The sequence below is a fragment of the Serinus canaria genome, chromosome 28 (genome assembly GCF_022539315.1).
Source record: "Serinus canaria isolate serCan28SL12 chromosome 28, serCan2020, whole genome shotgun sequence".
In the NCBI taxonomy this organism is placed as follows: Eukaryota; Metazoa; Chordata; class Aves; order Passeriformes; family Fringillidae; genus Serinus; species Serinus canaria.
The window spans coordinates 2,338,529-2,358,587 of record NC_066341.1 but is presented as its reverse complement, the minus strand read 5'-3'; the positions used below and the strand labels follow the sequence as shown (position 1 = coordinate 2,358,587).

Genomic DNA, 20,059 nt, shown 5'->3' with positions numbered 1-20,059 from the left:
AGCCTGGTGGGGACTGGCGCCTATGGCCCCATTGTTTTGGCTCTTCCTGCCCCCCTGCCCAGTACCCCCAGCCGTGAGTGCTCCATGGCTGACTCAGACAAGAGTTCGCTCGGGGGATGGAGAAGAGTTGGAGACAAATCTGGCGTCCTGCAGAAGTCTCTTTGCCCAGCTGCCTTGTTGGTTATTGCCTGCCCAGCTCCTCGGGGTTATCAAGCAGCTGCAGCTGGCCCCACGGACTGCACGGTTCCCTGCAGCTCGGGGCAGCCCTGAGCACCGGCAGCGGGGCTGTGGGACAGGGCCAGCTCCGGCTGCTCTGTGCTGGCAGCGGCCCCGCGGTGTCCGCAGAAGCCATTGTCTGTGCCGGACTCCCCGCGCTGAGGAAGCGCTGCCCGGTTCCCTTCCCACGCATCCCGCTGTGCGGGGGACCCGCAGGCGGCCCTGCCTCACCCCGTGTGCCCCCGGGAGCCTCCGGGAACCTCTGCGTGCCTCCGGTACCTGCCCGGGGACCCGCCTGCCCGAGCCCCCGCTGGCTCCCCCGTGACTCTGCCCAAGCTGCGCCCCGCAGAGCCACATGGCCTGGCGGGCGGGCGGGTCCCGGTGCTCCCCCCGGTGCGTGCGTGCCCCGGCTCGGCAGGCACGGACACGTGCAGACCCGCACGCTTCCCCCCCATCCCTCCGCGGTCTCGGACCCGCCCGGGACAGCGGCTGCACCGGGGGCACCCCCGGGACCCTCAGCTCCGCCCCCAACGCGCGTTCCCATTGGCTGTCCCGGCCGGTGGGCGTGACCGGGCGGGACCGGCCCGAACCGGCTCTGCCCGCGGGGCCAGGAGAGAGGAGAAAGCGCTCGGTGTGATCTCCTCTCTGATTGGCCGCGCCGGGACGAATGGGCGGGGTCTGAGCGGCGCAGGGCCGTTCGATTGGCTGACCGGAGGGGGCAGGGGGCGGTGCCCGGCCTGGCCCCGCCTTCCCCCCGGTGCCCCCGGTCGCGGTTATAGCGCGCGCGCGGCGCGGCGGGGGCGCGTGCGGAGATGGCGGCGGGCGCGGCGGGAACGCGCGCGGTCCTGGCGCTGCTCGTCTTGTGCTCGATGGCCGCCGGCGCCGCGGGGACAAGTACGGACCGGACCGGGGCGAGCCGGGCTGGCTCCGGGCTGGGGGGGATCCATTCGGGTGGACCGGGGTGGCGTGGGGTTGGCGGGGGGCTCGGGGGGGAGGTTGGACGGAGGGGCGTCCTGCGGGGGGCTCCGAGGGGCCTTGGCGGGATCCCGGCCCCGCGGGTGGGCTCCGGGCCGGCTCCGGGAGCGGCAGGCGTGGGGGGAGGAGCGGCGGCGCGGGCGCCTGCGGCGGGGCACGTCCGCGGCGGGCGGGGCTGGGGCCGGGGGAACGGAGGCGCCCTGGGGCTATCGGGGAATGGCCGGGCCGGGCTGGGCTCGGCGCAGCCGTCGGGCAGCCCCGGAGCTCGGGCGGAGGATGCCCCGGCGCGCCGCGTGCCCGGTGATCTCTTAAGCCGGAGGGGCGGCCGGGTGTACCGGTGGTTTCAGCCACGCTGGGTTGTTTTCTCCTTAGGAAAACCCAGGAGCTTATTCCCCGCAGCCGCCTCCCCGGTTTCCGCGGCTGAGAAAGCAGCACCGAGTCCCCGGGCTTTAAACGCTAAAGATGTTCGGGATAATCCGCGGGGCGGAGCGGGTCCGGTGCGGGGCGGCGGCTCCGCAGCCCCGGTGGGCACCGAGAGCTCTTCCCGCGGGGCTGAGCGGGCTCTGCCCGGGGCTGGGCTCCACCTTTCCCCTCGGCAGGTTGGGGAGGAGCTCACGGCACACCCGGCCGGGCTCTCCCCGCAGCCCCTCGTGTACGAGGTGCGGATGGAAGAGGCTCGGTTCGGTGGCCGGTGGCTCGCAGCTGGTCCTGGCTCTTCAGCGTTTTGAATTCTTAAACAATTTATAGCCTCTTCGTACTTAATTCAGCACAGTAGGACCAAACCTTAAGACTGAAGGAGTGGGAGGATCCTGCAAATTGTGCGTTGTAATAGTTTCTTTTTACAGAATTACGTTTTAATTCTGCAGGGCAGAGCCTCCTTCTGAACCTCACAATTTTCACGTGGAGCTGCCCAGCTTGGCCACATCCTGCTCCCTCTGTGGCTCTGAGGGTTTCCTGGCAGCACCCTCCAGCCTGGGACAGGCACCAGTGGGATGGGGAGGATGCAGTGTCTGCTCTGGGTGGGAAAAACCCTGGAAGGAGAGCTGGCCCATCAGTTGTGTAATGCCCATGTCCTGCCTGGCCATGCCTGGGCTTGGTGTGGAGCTGTGCTGGTGCCTCCAGGGAGCAGAGTGGGGTTTGAGCAATGTTTAGGTTTGGCTTTATGGAGCACACTGGGGCTGGAGAGTGGGGTTTGGCCTCTGAGCAATGTTTAGGTTTGGCTTTGGGGGCTGGAGAGTGGGGTTTGGCCTCTGAGCAATGTTTAGGTTTGGCTTTGGGGGCTGGAGAGTGGGGTTTGGCCTCTGAGCAATGTTTAGGTTTGGCTTTATGGAGCACACTGGGTAGCAGCTCACCCCACGGAGCATGGGTCAGTGTGTGCCTGGACTCTGTGCCCTCAGGGGGAGGGACCCTGACTTTGACCTGGCTGTGCAAAGCTTAAGGGCAGCTTTTATAGCTATTTTAAATAGCAAAAAGGGTTATATCCTCAATTATCCCCTTCCCAAACTGAGAAGAAAAGGCCAGGCCAGGCAGGAAGGTGGACCCAGTGGGGCTCTGGCCAGGCTCTGCCACCCTGAGCACGTCCCACTGCTGTTAACACCCCGGGGACTCCTCCCTCTGCGGGGGGAGAGGTTGTTTTTAGTTTGAAGGTGACTCTGGAGAATGTTATCTGGTCTCTCTGCCTCCCCTGCTGTCCTGCTGGCTCAGATACCACGCTGTGCCCGGGGAAGCATCCGGGCTCAGCTCCATGGGGAGCGTCTGGGCTTTGGGAGCTGAGCCCCACTCGCAGCCTGTCACCCTCTGGGAATTGTGGCAGCAGCCCTGATTGATCCCAGTGGTTTGGTGCTGGCTGTTCTCCTGTGCCTTGGGCTCCACAGGCACCTTCCCCAGCCCAGAGAGCCCAGGGCTGGGATTTCCTGCTCGGGACAAGGGAGGGTGTTAATCCCATGGGAATGTGAGTGGTACTCGCTGCTGCTGCTGCTTGCTGGAGCCTTTTAACCTGTTTGAACTGCACGAGGCACCCTCTAACTCGGAGCAAATAACCTTGCACAGCTTATTTTGTCAGCGTACAGTAATCACCTTGTAGCTGTAAACCCCTTGATCTTTACCAGCTCCCGCTTTAATTCGGGCTGCACTCGGAGCAGACAGGCTCACACAAGTGCTGTGGGCTTGGCAGGCTTGGGAGTGTTTGATCACAGGTCTGTGGGGTGGAAAAACCCCTTCTGGCATGGTTCTGGGAGTGGAACCCAGCTGACAGCCCCATCTCATAACACCTCTGGGTACCCCTGAGCCTCCTGCTTGGATAAATTAGTGTCTGCCTTCTCCTAGGAGTGCTTTGGTCACCCCACAATCCAAGAGAAAGGAGATCCTTTCTCTTTCAGCCTTGCTTATTCTTCAAGTCTTTCAAAGCTTTAGTAGGAAAAACTACTTTTTCCTTTGAAAAATGTGGAATTAATTTCTTCAAGAGTCAAGCTTTGCTTAGGGGGCTGACTTGTATCTTTCTGGAGTTTGAGCAAACTTGGGTTTGTGACACTGCTTTGTTCCTAGTAGCCTTAGGATTTCTCATTAAAACATCTTCAGGCTTTCAAACCCCCCCAAAAAACTTCTCCTAAGCCCCCTTCCTCTGTGCCTGTACATCACGGTGCATCCATGGAGAGTTGTGTGTAATCACAAAGTGCTTTTAACTGAGCAGATTAATTCCTGGAAGGTTCTTGGGGTGCCTGTTTGTACAGGAAGGATGTCTCAAGCTCAACTCCTGAAATCTGGCTGGGGGTGAGTCACGTAGTGACCTCTGCTTGTGCCTGATGGATTTTCCTGAATTGGAGCTGCTGAGCCTCCCTTCCTGCCTGCCCTGGGAGGGCTCCTGGGGCTGGGGCTGCTGCCCTGGAGCCCAAGGGTGTTTGGCAGCTCCACTGCAGGGACCGACCTTTGGACTGGCTGATTCCAGCCCTCAACCCTCTGGCTGCAAGGGCAGAGTGAAAAACACCCAAATTCCACCCTGCAGCTGCTGCCTGTGCCTCTGGTCTGTTGGTTGCCTGTTCAGCTCTGCAGGCTGGTCTTGCCTGAGATGAAAAATCAGATTTCACTGTTTGTATGACAACAAATGTACACATTTCCTCACCTGCCTCGTGACGTCTTGTGGTCTGCAAGACTTTCCTCCTCCCCAAAACAAGTTCTTACCTCAGGGTTGTGCTCAGGGGTTCCTGCTGGGCACTTTGGGGGTCTGAGGGATGGAAGGAGGGTGTGGGCAGGCCAGGGGCTGGTACATGTGGCCGTGGCTGGTACGTGTGGCTGTGCCACAGTGCAGTGAGGGGGGGCCTGGACCCCAGCCAGCTCCAAATTACAGTCAGGCAGCCCGGGGCTGTGCACTGAGGGGGAACAGACACGTTCCTCCTGGGGCCACAGGGGCTCACTGAAGCCCTTTTCCCACTACAGTTGTCTTAATCAAACTGGCTCTGAGGGGGCTCAGGGTCCTGCTGCCTCGCTGTCCTCAGCCTTCCATGGTGATGTGACCTGTGCAGCAGCTTGCCAGAGCACAGGCTGGGAATGTGGGGGCTGCATAAGCCCTTGAAACACAAATGGAGTGTTTTTATTGTGCTTAGGGGCCTGGCCTGTCCTTCACAGCAGGTGGGAGATGCCAGGGGCATCCAGTCTGGATAGTGGCACAGCCTGGGTGCTGGATTTGCAGTGGAGATGCAGAATGCAGAGCCAGGCAGAGCTCAGAGTGTGGAGGGGAGGGAGGGATGAGCACACTGATGTGGAGACAGCGTGCAGCCTCTTCTCAGTCCCCGAGGGTTGTTTTTGCTGGCAGAAGCTGAGTTCTTGCTTTGCACTAACACTTTGCACTAATACCTCTCCAACTCATAGCTGGCTTTATAAAGTCACCGCTGTCTCAAAAGAGACTGACTCAGGACAGCGTGGAGCTGTACTGCGAGGCGATTGGCAATCCCATCCCTGAGATCCAGTGGTGGTTTGAGGGCAACGACCCCAATGAGACCTATGCTCAGCTCTGGGATGGCGCACGGCAGGACCGTGTCAAAATCAACGCCACCTACAACCTGCACTCCACCAGCACCATCTCCATCGCCAACCTCACGGCCGACGACTCGGGCATGTACGAGTGCCGGGCCAGCAACGACCCCGACCGCAACCACTTGTCGAAGAGCCCCAAAGTCAAGTGGATCCGTTCCCAGGCGAACGTTTTTGTCATCGAACGTGAGTGGCCACGCCGAGGCCTTGGGCACTTGCTCGGACACCGGTGTCTCGAGTCTCCCGCCGTGCTCACCCCTGCACCCGTGTCCCGTGGCTCCCGAAAGCTCCCCCCACCCTCCCACCCCAGCTGTAGAAGTGAGAGACTCCCACCCTGTGTCGATGTCCCCCCACCACCACCACCACCACTACCTGTGACTTGACCCGGAATGGCCCTGCTCAAAAAGGGTTGTGGCTTCTCCCGATCAATTCGCCCTCCGGCAATCCCGCGCCTTTTCCGGAGCCAAAGAACCTGGAACCTGTCCCCGAGCGCCTCCGAGCCCCCGCTGCTGGCTGCAGAATTGAGCCTTCATTCTGTGGTCGACTCTGCCCCAACCACCACTGACCAGCAGCCCTTCCCTGCGGCTCGTCCAGCTCCCGCTCCTTCCAGCAGCCCTGCTTTGAGCTCGCTTCCGTGCTGGTGAACCCTGAACTGTTGGTGGGGGAAAAACAAATCTTGCTTTGAGCTCTGAGATGCAACCGTTTTTGAAATGGCCGTGTCTGTGTGACACCTGAGTGTTGGTGGTGTTGCTTGTCCCGTGGATGTGGCTGGGTTCCCGCTCACAGAAGGCTGCAGAGCCCAGGCTGCCTCCAGGGCTAGGAACTGGGAGGGGGATAAAGTCCTGCTAAGGTTTCCTCCGTGAGTGCTGGAGTTAGGAGAGCTGCCTTTTCAGCAGGAGTGTTCAGAACTCCAGCAGAGCCCTTCTTCCAGTGGAATTTGGATAGGAGGAAATGCAAAATGCCTGTCAGCCCTGGCAGGAGCTGGGATGGAGCTGGGGTGGAAGGGTAGGGGCTGTGGTGGCACTGGGGCTGTGCAGTGGTGCTGCTGATGGCCGCTGCCTTCTTGGACAGCCTCCTACAAGTAGAAATGCCTGAGTCATCTTAGCTTGCATAATTTACTGCTGCCTGGCACAAGGAGGGCCAGGACCTCTCGGAGTTACGGCTCTGTGCTCTCCCTGGAGCCATCCTAACTGAGCCCTTTGGGCTGCCACACCATCCTGTCTGCTCCTCCTCACCACAGAGGGTCCTGCCTGCCCTCTCTGCTACCTGGAGGTGTCAGGAGCTGCTCAGGTGCTGGGAGGTGTTGACACACGAGCTCTGTGGTGGCTCCCAGCAGCAGCAGAGCCGTGCTCTGCCCTTCAGAGTGACCTTTTCCATTGCTTATTGAGCACTGGGGCTGCACTCGTGGCAGGGACAGCGGAGATTCCAGTGATGCAGGACACAGCAGCCAGCCTGCTCCTGGGGGGAGCAGCTGCAGGGCCAGGGTGGCCATCCCAGGGCTGGTCACCTGGCCTTGGGGACACCCTGCTGCTGGCCAGGTGTGGTAGGGAACTGTGTGAAGGTAAGTGGGAGCTGGGAAGAGAGACAAGGAGCTGTGGGGTTTGCATTGCAGGTTCTTGGGCACCATGTCAGCTCTGGTTAACCTTGGGTTAACTTAAATCCAATTCTTTATCAATGCAGGTCCAGAAATTGCTTCTCATGTGGATGTGGGTTCTGACAAGGTGACCCTGAGCTGTAACATATCTGCTCCACACCTCAGCATCACGGGCCACAAGTGGGTTCACAAGGAGAAGACCCTGCAGGAGGACAGCAGCTCGGCTGCTTTTACCAGCTACACGTGAGTGTCAGGGCAGGGCGTGGACAGGTTTGTTTATCCCAGAAAGCAGCTGGTGTTTGCTGTCAGCTGGAACCAGGGCTGAGCTCTTGATGGGGTGGGGCTAACAGAGTTTTTGGTGAGGCTCAGTGCTCTCCTTCATGGGGAGGAGGGCAGCGAAAAGGAGGAGAAAGGGGCAGTTTGGTGCCACAAATATCCTCTTAGGAAGAGATTTCCTGATTTGAAGCAGGTGTTCAGCTGGAGAGCTGTTCCCTCAGAGCTGGGAAGGAGCCCTGCTGTGGGCAGGCCAGCAGCTGCCTGCTCCCTGTGTGTGGAGCAAGAGGCTCCAGTGCATGTTGGTCACTATAGGACACAAAACAACGCTGTGCACACTGCTGTTTTCAAGGTGGAAAAGGGAAATTTATTTTCTGACTCGTAACATTTATAGATTTCTAAAAGTGCCAGTGGATTGGAGGGTGAAAGTGCACTGGACAAACCAACAGTCCATCAAATTTCTCTTCCTCTATAAAACAATAAGTTGCTTACACAAAGTTTGTCACAAGAATGTAAACATCAGAAGGCTTAGAAAAAAAATCTAAAAATCAGGGTGACACATGTTTGGGGCTTTGTGTCCCTCTCAGAGTCCCAGGGGGAGCTGGCTGCAGGAGTACCAACCTTATTGTGGCAGTGCAGTGAGCTTTCCTTGCTGATTACACTCAGGGCTGGCTGGCAGTGACCCAGCAGCTGTGGAGGCATCGTGTCCCTTTGTGTGGCACTGCAGACGTGCCTGCCTCCCCATAGCAACAGGGAGCTGAACAAGGATTAAAGTATTTATAACCCAGCCTCCCTCGCGTGACCTCAATTCCTCAGCTGAGTGGTTTTTGGAAGTGGGAAGAGCCGTGCAGGGCAGAATTAACAAACAGCTCCTTGTCCCAGTGCAGCCATGGGACAAAGTGTGGGCCCCTTCCCTCGAGTGGGTATTACTGAGCAGCAGAATGGGATGTTTGTTGCAGGGCTGCATAATCCACTAAATCTCATTGCAGCAGCTTTGCAGGAAGGAGAATGTGAGAGGTTTTTTTTCTCTGTGAGGGGATCAATCCAAAGCAGCAAGGCCTGGGTGATCTTTGCCCTGTGTTTCACTGAGCTGGAGCAGTGATCAGACTTGACAAAAACGTGTCAGATGTGAAATTGAAACTCTCTTCTGCCACCCTGAGTGTGTCAGGAGCCTTGGGGTGCTGTAGTACACAGTACAGTATATATAAATATTACAAATATTCTGCTGGAATGGGGGAAATTTGTTATGGAGGAGGCTCCTGATGCTTGTGGGTGTGAGATTCCCTGAGTGTGCAGGTCACAATCTCTGTGCTGTTAAACTGTGCTTACCTGAGTCCTGTTTTTGGCAGAATTGAGGGGAAGATGGAGGAGCACTCTGGCATCTATGAGTGCATCTTTGAAGCCAACCCACAGATAAAAGGAGAAGTGAATATTTCTGGTAATTTCATCTCTTTGCTCCTGGGGTCTGAGGAGGGGCTGTGGGGAAGCTGTGACCTCCTGAACACTTTGCTGGAGGTTGATGACTAAATAAAAAGCTTCTGTTTCAGAACTAACCATTGTACAAGTTATTTGCAACCAGGCCTCTACAAAACACTAATTAAAAAGTGCTTTAAAAAACACTTTAAAAAGCAATAGCTTGTTGCATATTCATATATTTCATACATGATGCAAACAATCATATTCCCACAAATTGGACTTGCCTTATGTGTGCTGACAGATCCATTGCTTTTATACTGAAATTCCCATTTCTAACAGACCCAAAAACTCCCTAGGAAGATTTTGCATCATGCTGCTCCATAATGGCCAAGATCCCCTGTCCTGGTAGAGTTTTCTGGCTGTATCATTAAAGTTTATCTGACTGACAGCACCATCTATTCAGAAGTCTTGGAAGGGTCAACAAGATTCATTTGGAGCTCATATTTGCAACTGAAGTTCTGCTTGAAAGGTGACTTTAAAGCAGAAAGTGTTTTTTAAGCCAAACTAGTGAGAGGACCAACCTGACTGAAGTTTTGGGGTGGCTGATTCTGGTGATGTGAGCTGCAGGAAGCACAAATCTGTGATTTCTATAATGAAATATCCAAATTTTAATTTTTTTTTCCCCTTTTCTTGCCTAGTTCCCCCCCAGGTGACAGCATACAAGAATTCAGAGCATGGCAACGAGGGGGACACAGGGGTGCTGACCTGCAAGAATCCCTCCTACCCTGCTGTCACCACTTGGTCCTGGCACAAAAGTGGCCACGGGGTAAGTGCTGTGCTTTGCTCCTTCTGCCCTCCTGGCCAGTCCTTGAGGCACCAGAATTGTTCCAAAGCTCAGTGCTCCCCAGCAGAGGGGTTTCTCAGCACTGCCCTCATGTTCTCCCTGTTGATGGAGTGGCTAAATTATTCTTTGTCTGCTTAAAAAAAGCAAAAAGCCCAGAAATTTCTCTCAAAGACACCTCACAGGACTTTTGGGACTTCACCTCACACCTGGGGCTGTCCCCTGGACAGAGGCCAAGAGGTCCCACCTGGGTAATTCACTGAAAAAGGAAGAGAACAAAATAAATAATTGCTTTTGTGGGGTGTTATAGCAGGAGCAAAAACCTCTCACCCCTAGCTTGGTTTTTCTCTTACAGAGCTTTGTTATTTTGCCTTTTATTAAACCTTTTTCTGTTTCCAGCACTAGCTCAGAAGCCATCCTGCTCATTTTAAGCCATTTGGGGTAGCTGAGCTATCCCAAGTGTGATAAATTCTCTAAAAGCTCAAAACCCAGCTCAAAGAGAAACCCATCACCCTGAGATCCCTCTTCTTCCTTTGTGAAAAACACCAGTCACTCGTTCTTAAAATTTTAAAAGTTTCTTAGTAATAAAATGGTTCTAAAAATTGTAATGCAAGTTAGAGCAATAAGAATTTGGACAATCAGAGTTAGGACAATAAAAAGCAGAGAATTATGAACGTTCAGATGCTTTCCTCAAACAAAGCATGGCTCACTAACAGAGGATTAACCCTTAAAAGCAACAGCTTGTTGCATTTTCACGTATTTCATACATGATGCAAACATTCCTTTCAAACTAGAGATTTTTCTGCTTATTTTCAACTTCCCCCCCTTTCCTCCTCATCTTGTAAATAAATTGCCTTGGTCTCCAGGTTTTTCCCAGTAAGGAGGCAAAAATTCTTCTCTTGTGATGTTGGTGTCTTGTTGCTGTTCTCTCTGTGCCAAGAATTTCCTTGAGCTAGTTGCAAAAAGTATCTTACATCACATAGTTTCTATTTTAATATTATACTACAACCTGAAATCTATATTTGCCACACTACTTAGAAGATATTAATAGGTGTGAAAAACGCCAATCAATTGGTTTTAAAATTTTTAAAGTTTAATAGCAATAAAAGGGTTATAAAAATAGTAATATAATTAGAGTAATAAAAATTTGAACAACTGGGATTAGGACAATACAAGACAATAAAAATAAAGAGTTATGGACAGTCTGGGGACCTCTTTCTGGGCAAAATAAGCCCTAAAAAGGACACACACTACTTGGGAAGTTATGCTGTATTAATTTCCTTGACATAACACATAGAGTATTGATTTTAATATTTGCAAAGGGCCAATCATATAAATACACATTTTTCACACTAAGCTAGTTGCAAAAAGTATCTTACATTACACAGTTTTTGTTTTAGTATTATCCCACAGCCTAAAAACTATATTTACCACACTATATAAAGGAGCACAACTTCCTAACACAGCACATATAATATTCATTTTAGTATTTATGAAGAGCCAATCAAATTTCTAACATGACACGTGTAATATTCATTTTAATATTTGTGAATACAATATTACACACATAATACAACATAACCTTCTAACATAGCACGTAGAGTATTCATCTGAATATTTGCAAAGAGCCAATCATATAAATACACATTTTTCACACAGCTTAACTTCCTAACATAGCACATATAATATTAATTTTAATATTTGTGAAGAGCCAATCATTTTTCACAATGCAGCATAACTTTCTAACATAACACATAGAGTATTCATTTGAATATTTGTGAAGAGCCAATCATATAAATACACATTTTTCACACAGCTTAACTTTCTGAAATAGCACATATAATATTCATTTTGTGTTTGAAGAGCCAATCAAATTTCTAACATGACACATATAATACTCATTTTAATCTTTGTGAAGAGCCAATCATTTTTCAGAATACAGCATAACTTTCCAACATAACACACAGAGTATTCATTTGAATATTTGCTAAAAGCCAATCGTATAAATACACATTTTTCACACAGCTTAACTTTCTGAAATAGCACATATAATATTAATTTTACTATTTGTGAAGAGCCAATCACATTTCTAACATAACACATATAATATTAATTCAAACATTTGTGAAGAGCCAATCATTTTTCAGAATACAGCATAGCTTTCTAACACACAGAGTATCAATTTTAATGTTTGCTAAAAGCCAATCATATAAATACACATTTTTCACACAGCATAACTTTCTAACATTGCACATATAATATTAATTTTAATTTTTGTGAAGAGTCAATCAAATTTCTAACATAATGCACAGAGTAGTCATTTGAATATTTGGGAGGAGCCAATCATAAAATACCCATTTTTCACATTGAGCTAGTTATAACAAGTATCTTACATAGCATATTTTCTATTTTAATATTATACTACAGCCTAAAAACCATATTTACCACGCTGCTTAAAAGAGATTAATACAACAAAACTTTCTAACATAACACACAGAGTATTCATTTGAATATTTGTCCAGAGCCAATCATAAAATACCCATTTTTCACACAGCACAACTTTCTAACATTGCACATATAATATTAATTTAAATACCTGTGAAGAGCCAATCATATAAATACACATTTTTCACATTGCATAACTTTCTAACATAGCACATATAATATTCATTTTCATATTTGCAAAGAGCCAATTGTATAAATACACATTTTTCACACAGCTTAACTTTCTAACATAGCACAGAATATTCATTTGAATATTTGCCAAGACCCAGCCCTTCCAATACAATATTAATTTTCTATTTGAAGAGCCAATCAAATTTCTAACATATATAATTTCTGACATATATAATATTCATTTTAATATTTGTGGAGAGCCAATCATATAAGTACACATTTTTCATACAGCATAACTTTCTAACAGAACACATATAATATTAATTTTAATATTTGTGAAGATCCAATCATAAAATATGCATTTTTCACACAGCATAACTTTCTAACATTGCACATATAATATTCATTTTGGTATTTGTGAAGAGCCAGTCACATTTCTAACATAACACATATTATATTCATTTTAATATTTGTGAAGAGCCAGTCATTTTTCAGAATACAGCATAACTTTCCAACATAACACACAGAGTATTCAATTAAATATTTGTGAAGAGCCAATCATATGATACACATTTTTCACATTGCATAACTTTCTAACGTAACACATGTAATACTCATTTTGTATTTGAAGAGCCAATCAAATTTCTAACATGACACATATAATATCCATTTTAATCTTTGTGAAGAGCCAATCATATAAATACACATTTTTCACATTGCATAACTTTCTAACGTAAAGAAAGTTATTCACACAGCTTAACTTTCTAACATAGCACATATAATATTCATTTTCATATTTGCAAAGAGCCAATTGTATAAATACACATTTTTCACACAGCTTAACATTCTAACATAGCACATATAATATTCATTTTCATATTTGCAAAGAGCCAGTCATATAAATACACATTTTTCACACACCTTAACTTCCCAACACAACACAGAATATTCATTTGAATATTTGCCAGGACCCAACCCTACCAACCCCCATTTTCCCACCTTCCCTCCCCCCTGCAGCGCCTGGAGAACGCCTCTGGCAGATACATCATCAAATCCAGCGGCAACAAGACGGAGCTGAGGATCCTGAAGCTGGACATCGAGCAGGACACGGGGGATTATTTCTGCAATGGCACCAACGCCCTGGGCACGGGCGATGCCACCGTCAGCCTGCGCGTGCGCAGCCGCCTGGCAGCGCTCTGGCCCTTCCTGGGCATCGTGGCAGAGGTGCTCGTGCTGGTCACCATCATCTTCATCTACGAGAAGAGGAGGAAGCCCGATGAGGTTCCTGACGGTAAGAGGCAGATGGGTTTTGTGGGAAATGCCCAATCGCTTGTCTTTAACATTTTTGAAGTTTGATGTGTATGATTTATATTCTTTTTTACTCCTATTCCTTTTTACTCCTATTCTTTTTTACTCCTTTTTTGCTCCTCTTCTTTTTGCTCCTATTCTTTTTTGCTCCTATTCCTTTTTACTCCTATTTTTTTACTCCTATTCCTTTTTACTCCTATTCCTTTTTACTCCTATTCTTTTTTACTCCTATTCCTTTTTACTCCTATTCCTTTTTACTCCCATTTTTTTACTCCTATTCCTTTTTTGCTCCTATTTTTTAATCCTTTTTTACTCCTATTCTTTTTTACTCCTATTCTTTTTACTCCTATTCTTCTTTTTCACTCCTCTTCTTTTTCGCTCCTTTTCTTTTTTGCTCCTATTCTTTTTTACTCCTATTTTTTAATCCTTTTTTACTCCTGTTCTTCCTTTTTACTCCAATTCTTCCTTTTTACTCCTGTTCCTTTTTACTCCTGTTCCTTTTTGTTCCTATTCTTTTTTGCTCTGTTTCCTTTTTGCCCCTATTCTTCTTTGCCCCTATTCTTCTTTACTCCATTCATATAATTCATATACTATAAAAATAGTAATATAATTAGAGTAATAATAATTTGGACAATTTGAATTAGTACAATATGAGACAATAGAAGCAAAGAGTTACAGACAGTCCAGGTACCTTTTTCTGGGCAAAATAAGCCCAAAAAGGACACAGTTAACAGAGGATTAACCCTTAAAAACAACAGCCTGTTGCATATTCATACACCTCATCCATGATGCATAAATTCCATTCAAACACAGGATTCAATCTGAGCAGTGTCAGCTTCTTCCTCTGAATCCTGAGTGAGGTGGGAAGTTCATTTCTCTTGATAACAGAGCAATAAATTCTCCTTCTCTGAAAAGAAAAAGAGAATTGTGGCTGCTATCTCTGTGCCAGTCCTTTCTTTTAGAAAAAAAGTATCTTACACAGCATAGTTTCTATTTTAACATTTTGTTATAATCTAAAACTATATTTACCACACTACTTCAGAGAATTAATACAGCTTCACTTTCTAACACAACACATATAATATTCATTTCAATATTTGCAAGGAGCCAATCATAAAATACACATTTTTCACAGTTTGAAGCTGTGTGGTCTTGGAATAATTACCAATATTGCAGACAGGACCTGCCTGAGCTTGTCTGGCCCTTGCTGCTGAACCAAATAGTGGAAATTGTGGTGTTTCACCCCACAGACGCTTTTGGCTGGCTGGGTGCTGCAGCTGGGCACGTGGGGACAAGTCCAGGTGTGCAGGAGCTCTGGTGGTGCTGGGATGGAGCTTTCCCTGTATCAGGGGCTGCTCCTCAGGGTTCCCTCTGGGAGAGAAGCTTTAGGGCGATGGGGAAGGGAAGGAGTCGGTTCTGATGGAGGGTTTGGATCCAGAGCTTTGTTCTGGCTCAACAGCTCCAGCAGAACTCCTGACCCCGTGGGTGCTGCTCCTTTTAACCCCTGGGAGAGGGCAGGGAAGGGGCAGGGAGCCACCAGCCAGGGACAGGAGGGGAGGTCTCAAGGGACAGAGGACACCTGGATGGCCCAGTGCCCCTGGAGGTAGAGGGCATCCTTTGGATCTGCCAGTCACTGATGCCCTTCTGGAATGCCAGGACTGACAGACAGTGCTGGGAGGGGAAAGGAGAGGTGAGTGACACACCTGGGAGGGAATTGTCAGGGAGGAACCCGAGGTTCTATGATAAATCTTGAAATCACAAGATTTCAAGTGGTTTGCAGCTTGTGGGGGGTTCTGAGGTCCCTCTCCCAGAGGAGGGGTGTTTGAGGGCTCTTGAGGAACCAGTCTGTGCTTCAGCCACCAAGCTGCCTGGAATTGCACTGTTTATGGCAGCCCAGCAGTGAGATCTGGAGCAGGAGAGGATTCTGAGCAGGTCAGCCTGACCCTTTGTCTCACCAGTCCCTTCCCGTGAGTGTCTGCAGGGCTGGGTTTGCTTTGGCAGCTCCCACTCTGGACAAGGTGGTTTGTAAATAAGGACCAGAGCTTTTGTGGTGCTGCAGAGCTGGGAGGGACTGTGTCAGTGGCTCTGTAAGACCGGGCTTGGCTGAATTTGTGTTCAGTTCAGGATGTTTTGTGTCATCAGATCCTCACATCCTGGAGCTCAAAGACCCGGTGCTATCTTTAATCTGTTCTGGAAGCACCAGCTCCTCCCTTTCCTTATCGCCGAGGATCTGCATTGTGTCAGCTCCTTTATCTGATGCTGTTCACAATGCTCTGAATTCTCTGCATCCTTCCTGCCCAGGACCCCTGCAGGAGCAGGAGCAGGCTCAGGAGAGCTGCAGCTCAGGGGCTGAGGCTCAGATCCCTTCCCGGATTGCAGGGCTTGGGATTCCATCCAGGCAGTTTCACAGGCAGGTGTTTTACCTTCTGACACCCCTGTCCTAAAGATGTTGTAGCTGCATCTCCCAGCCAAAACCACTTTGTGATCTGGTTTGTGGTGCCATCAGTGCTGACCTGCCAGAGCTGTAGCAGGTGCTCTGACAGACAGGTGAATGTCCTGAAATGTCCTGATGCTCCTTGGCAAGAGGAGCTCAAGTTCCCAAGTGCTCATGGATGAGGAGACAGCCTCACATCCCTTTGGTAAACACATGGCTTCACACTGCCCTGGTATAAAGTGATTTTTATCACTTTAAAGTCTCTGTGGCTTTGCCCCTATTTCCTTGATATAAAGTGGATTTTTCTGCCCCAAAGTCTCTGTGGCTTTGCCCCTATTTCCTTGATATAAAGTGGATTTTTTCTGCCCCAAAGTCTCTGTGGCTTTGCCCCTACTTCCTTGGTATAAAGTGGATTTTTTCTGCCCCAAAGTCTCTGTGGCTTTGCCCCTACTTCCTTGGTATAAAGTGGATTTTTTCTGCCCAAAGTCTCTGTGGCTTTGTCCCTCCTGAGCGGTGACAGTGAGGCCTGTAGGAATGTGCTTCCTGTTGATGGAGTGACAAAACCATCTTTTGTTCCCTCAAAAAGGAAAGAAGCCCAGAAGTTTCTCTCCTCGATCAGGTGAAAAAAGCCCCCTCATAAATCTCGGGGACTTCACCTCAGACTTAAGGATAGTTATCTGGACAGAAACCAAAAAATCCTGCTTGGGCAATTTACTAGAAAGAGAAGTGAACAAAGAAACCCGTGGCTTTTGTGAGGTGTTTTACCAGGAGCAAGGACCTCTTGCACCTGACTCAGTTTTTCTCTGTTTGTTATTTTGCCTTTTATTGAACCTTTTTGTTTCCAACACTGCCACAGAAGCCATCCTGCTGATTTTTATGCTCCCAAAGGTGGCTGAGCTATCTTGGGTGTGTTATAGCTTATTAGACCTAGCTCAAGAAGGCTGCTAGAACATGTTCCCCCCAGAACTTTCTGGGAGCTGGACCCTCCTGTCACTGGGGTGGGGTGGGGACAGTCTGGCCTCTCTTTGGGTGATATCCTTGCTGGTGTTACCTATCCACTCTTCCTTTCTCTGCTGCTGGGTGCCACCTCTCACGGTAAGTGGAAGGTAGTTCCAGCCGTGTGTCTGTCCCTGTCCTCTCACCAGCCATGGGCAGATCCTGGTGCCCAAGGCACGGGACTGCAGGGGAGCCAAGGAGACACTGGGAGCCTCCTGGAGGGAGGTGGCAGATCTCAGGGAGCTGGTGAAAGGCTGCAGGGCTTGGCACGTGTTGGCAGAGGTGTTTCCTTAGCTGTGCTGCTCAGAACGTGGTGTGCAGTGTTTGTTTTGGTGTCACAAGGTGTGGGGAGGGAGGAGGGCTTCCTGCTGCTGCTGCTGCTGCTTTTAAAGCCTCATTCCTGAAACATCCTGTTTGGCTTCCCCTTTACCTGCTGGGATCTGGGAGCCATCCCAAGTCCTGGTGCCGTGGGGGTGAGCGCAGGGGTGGGTCAGGGCAGATCTCACCCTCCCCAGTGTTAGGTGGTGAGGAATGGCTGCCTGGAATGCAGTTCCCACTGCCTTAAGAGGAGGCAGAGGTCACTTTCTGTGTCCTCTCCCCTGACTGTTTATATTTTGTTTTCTCTTTCTGTGCTGTCCTGAATGTGAAGATGATGATGGAGGCTCTGCACCACTGTGAGTACCTTGCCTGTTCCTATTGAGCCAGGTTTGCACTGGCAGATCTCATCCAGCCAGGGAATCTGCTCCAAAGATAAAAGCTTTATGCAAAGATAGAAGCTGGCTGGTGTGGGAATAATCCTCAGTGGGGGGAGATGCCCCCCCATGGTTCATTTAATGTCCCCCTGTGTAAACCACACATCCCTGGGGTGGCCCTGGTGTCTGACCCTGCTCTGGGATCTGACCTGCACCCTCTGCTTGGACACTGATGGGTGAGGGGTGCTGCTGGGGGAGCTCTGTGCTCTCCCTTGCCTCACACCCCTTCTCCCTTCCCAGGAAGAGCAATGCCACAAACCACAAGGACAAGAACGTCCGCCAGAGGAACGCCAACTGAGGGCAGGGCCGGGTGAGTGCCTGGGGCAGGAGCTGCACATCTGGGGCTGCTGAGGCTCTCTGGGAGAAGCCAGGGGCCCTTCTGGCCCAGCTCTACCTGCCCAGTGCTGCAGGGTTTATCTAACTGCATTTTCTTTCCTTCCTCCCAGGTGATGTGTAGATGAAGAACTCGTCTGGACAATTTTGTTTTCTTTTAATTTTTTGGTAAAATAGCACCATGGAATATTCTAGTGCGTCCTTGAGATTCAGTTACTTCACTTTCTAAGGAAACTTAAGTTGTAGGATATAAAATACACTTTTTTTTTTTTTTTTTTTTTTTTTAAGAGTCGTGGGAGGGTTTTTCTACCTGTAAATGTAAATCCTTTGTTCCTGGTAGTCTAGGTCTCTGACTGTCTCTGTCCTAGGTTATTTTATGTTGGTACAGAGTGGGGAGGGGGGGGTGGGAATGCAGCTGTGTCCCACCTGCTTGTGGGGGTGAGGGAGGAGCTGCTTTGGGGGTTGTTGGGAGATGACCTGATGTGACCAGAGGGTTCAGGAAGGGGTTCTGTGTCTTTCCCAGTGTGTCACCAGGAGCAAGGCTGCACCTTTCCCTGGCCAGGGCTCGTTCCTGGCCGTGTCCCTGTCGGGCAGACTCCCAGTCAGCTCCTGCCAAGCTGCTCTTGGTTACTGTGCAGCCAGGAGCTGGATGCTGGATAAATGATTGCTGTAACTTATTCCATGGGTTGTTCATGTCTGGGCAGTGGGGAGGGGCGGGGTGAGCAGGGGCTGGGGGTGGTTTTAAGGTTTAACAGCTTGTGCTTTGTGCTTTGTGCTTGAGCCATGGCTGTGTGTGCGTGACTTGGGGGCCTGTGAGCAGCCAGGTGCTCAGGGGAGTCTAACACCTTTACTGCTGGTTAGCATTGAACTGTTCCATCTGTTAACACTTCACAAATAAAGATGATTCCTCTCTCTTTTTTCCACCTCTGGACTCTGGTCTCTTCCCTCTGGGCTGCCTGACCCTCTGGCTGCAGAGCACGGTGCTGTGTCTGGGTTTGGTGCCAGCTCTGGTGCCCTCTAATTGCTGAGGAGATGCAGCTTGATGGGTGTAAAAGCCTTCAGGGAGGGGAGGGAGGGGTTCCCTGCTCTGCAGAGCCTGCAGGAGCCTGGTTTTCCAGTATGGGCCACTCTCCCCTTGCCCTGCTCCACAGTTCCTCAGCTCTTGTGGCTGTGGGGTCAAGGATCAGCCCCAGCCTCGAGGAGCCCTCCAGGCCCTGCTGTTCGTGTGTCTCACACTTCTCCAAGCAGATTTTCTAGGTTGGTTTGGTTTTTTCCTGCCCTTTATGGTTGGAGAGAGCAAAAGTGTGAGACCTTTGAGCATAGAGCTGGGACCAGGACAGGATCTGGTGGGCAGTCCCTGGGCTCAGGGGGCTTCTGCCAGCATTCCTGCCCCTGGAGTGAGGCAGCAGAGCCCTTGGGCTGAAGAGAAGCTGCCCTGTGCTCCCAGCTGGCCTAAGGAGCTTCATTCTGGGCCCATGTCCTGGCTCTATAGCCAGATGTTCATCCCTGCCTGGGATGTGACAAAGGGGGGGTGGCCAGCCTGTGCCCAGAGAGGTGGTGGCAGCTCTGGTGGCAGTGCTGACAGCCTGGTGATGTGGTAGCTGGGTCCCTCCTGCCAGTGCCTCTGCCTTGCTGTGCCTGTAAGTGGGTTATGCAAGGCGTTCACAGCCCCAGCCTTGCACCATCCTGGTGAAAAATCAATGCATGGTTTCATTTCCTTCATGAGAATTTTGGGTCCTGTCTGAGCCTGCTCTGGGTCACAGCACACTTTTGTCTGGCTGGGCAGGGACAGGGGGACAGCAGCCCTGGGAGCTGGGCAGGGGGTGGCGCTGGCATCGTTGCAGTTGTCCTGGTGAGCTGTGGCACAGCCCTGCCACGGCCCAGGGGCTGCCACACGGAACCTTGGGCAGGGATGGCACAATCAGGCCCCGCTGTGGTGCCCCAGAGAGAGGGAGTGGGTGCTCTGAGCTCCACGGTGACCCTGCTCAGCTCCTGCTTCCCGGGAGAGCCCTGAGCTGCTGCCTCACTCTTGGCTCCAGCATCTCCAGCCTCGCGTTCAGGTTCAGCTGAATCAGGTTCTCCATGGGCTGGGGGCAGCTCAGGGGTGGCAGTGCTCTGCCCCAGGAATATTTGGAGAAATGAGCTGATCTCGGAGGCAGCCGTGCCGAGCCCGGAGCCTGAAGCCGCGGAACGGGGCCGCTGTGCTCCGCGGGGTGATTCTGGGCTGTCTCCTGCCCTGGGGCTCAGCGCAGGGCCCGCGGCTGTCGGTGCCCGGCCCG

At 50.5% G+C, this 20,059-nt stretch overlaps 1 protein-coding gene across 2 annotated transcripts; it reads left to right on the top strand.

Annotated features, from left to right (window-relative positions):
• Positions 1-942: 942 nt before the first annotated feature.
• BSG (basigin (Ok blood group)) lies at positions 943-18,703 on the top strand. Of its 2 annotated transcripts, none has more exons than XM_030232142.2 (8): positions 943-1,110; positions 6,898-7,054; positions 8,434-8,522; positions 9,199-9,326; positions 12,975-13,248; positions 17,345-17,369; positions 17,688-17,757; positions 17,894-18,703. In XM_030232142.2, exons 1-7 carry the CDS (start codon positions 1,029-1,031, stop codon positions 17,743-17,745), a joined length of 813 nt encoding a protein of 270 aa, XP_030088002.1. In that variant the 5' UTR covers positions 943-1,028; the 3' UTR covers positions 17,746-17,757; positions 17,894-18,703. The 2 variants fall into 2 exon arrangements, with proteins under 2 accessions (XP_030088002.1, XP_050842121.1); XM_050986164.1 differs by lacking the exon at positions 943-1,110 and adding an exon at positions 6,402-6,778.
• Positions 18,704-20,059: the final 1,356 nt, after the last annotated feature.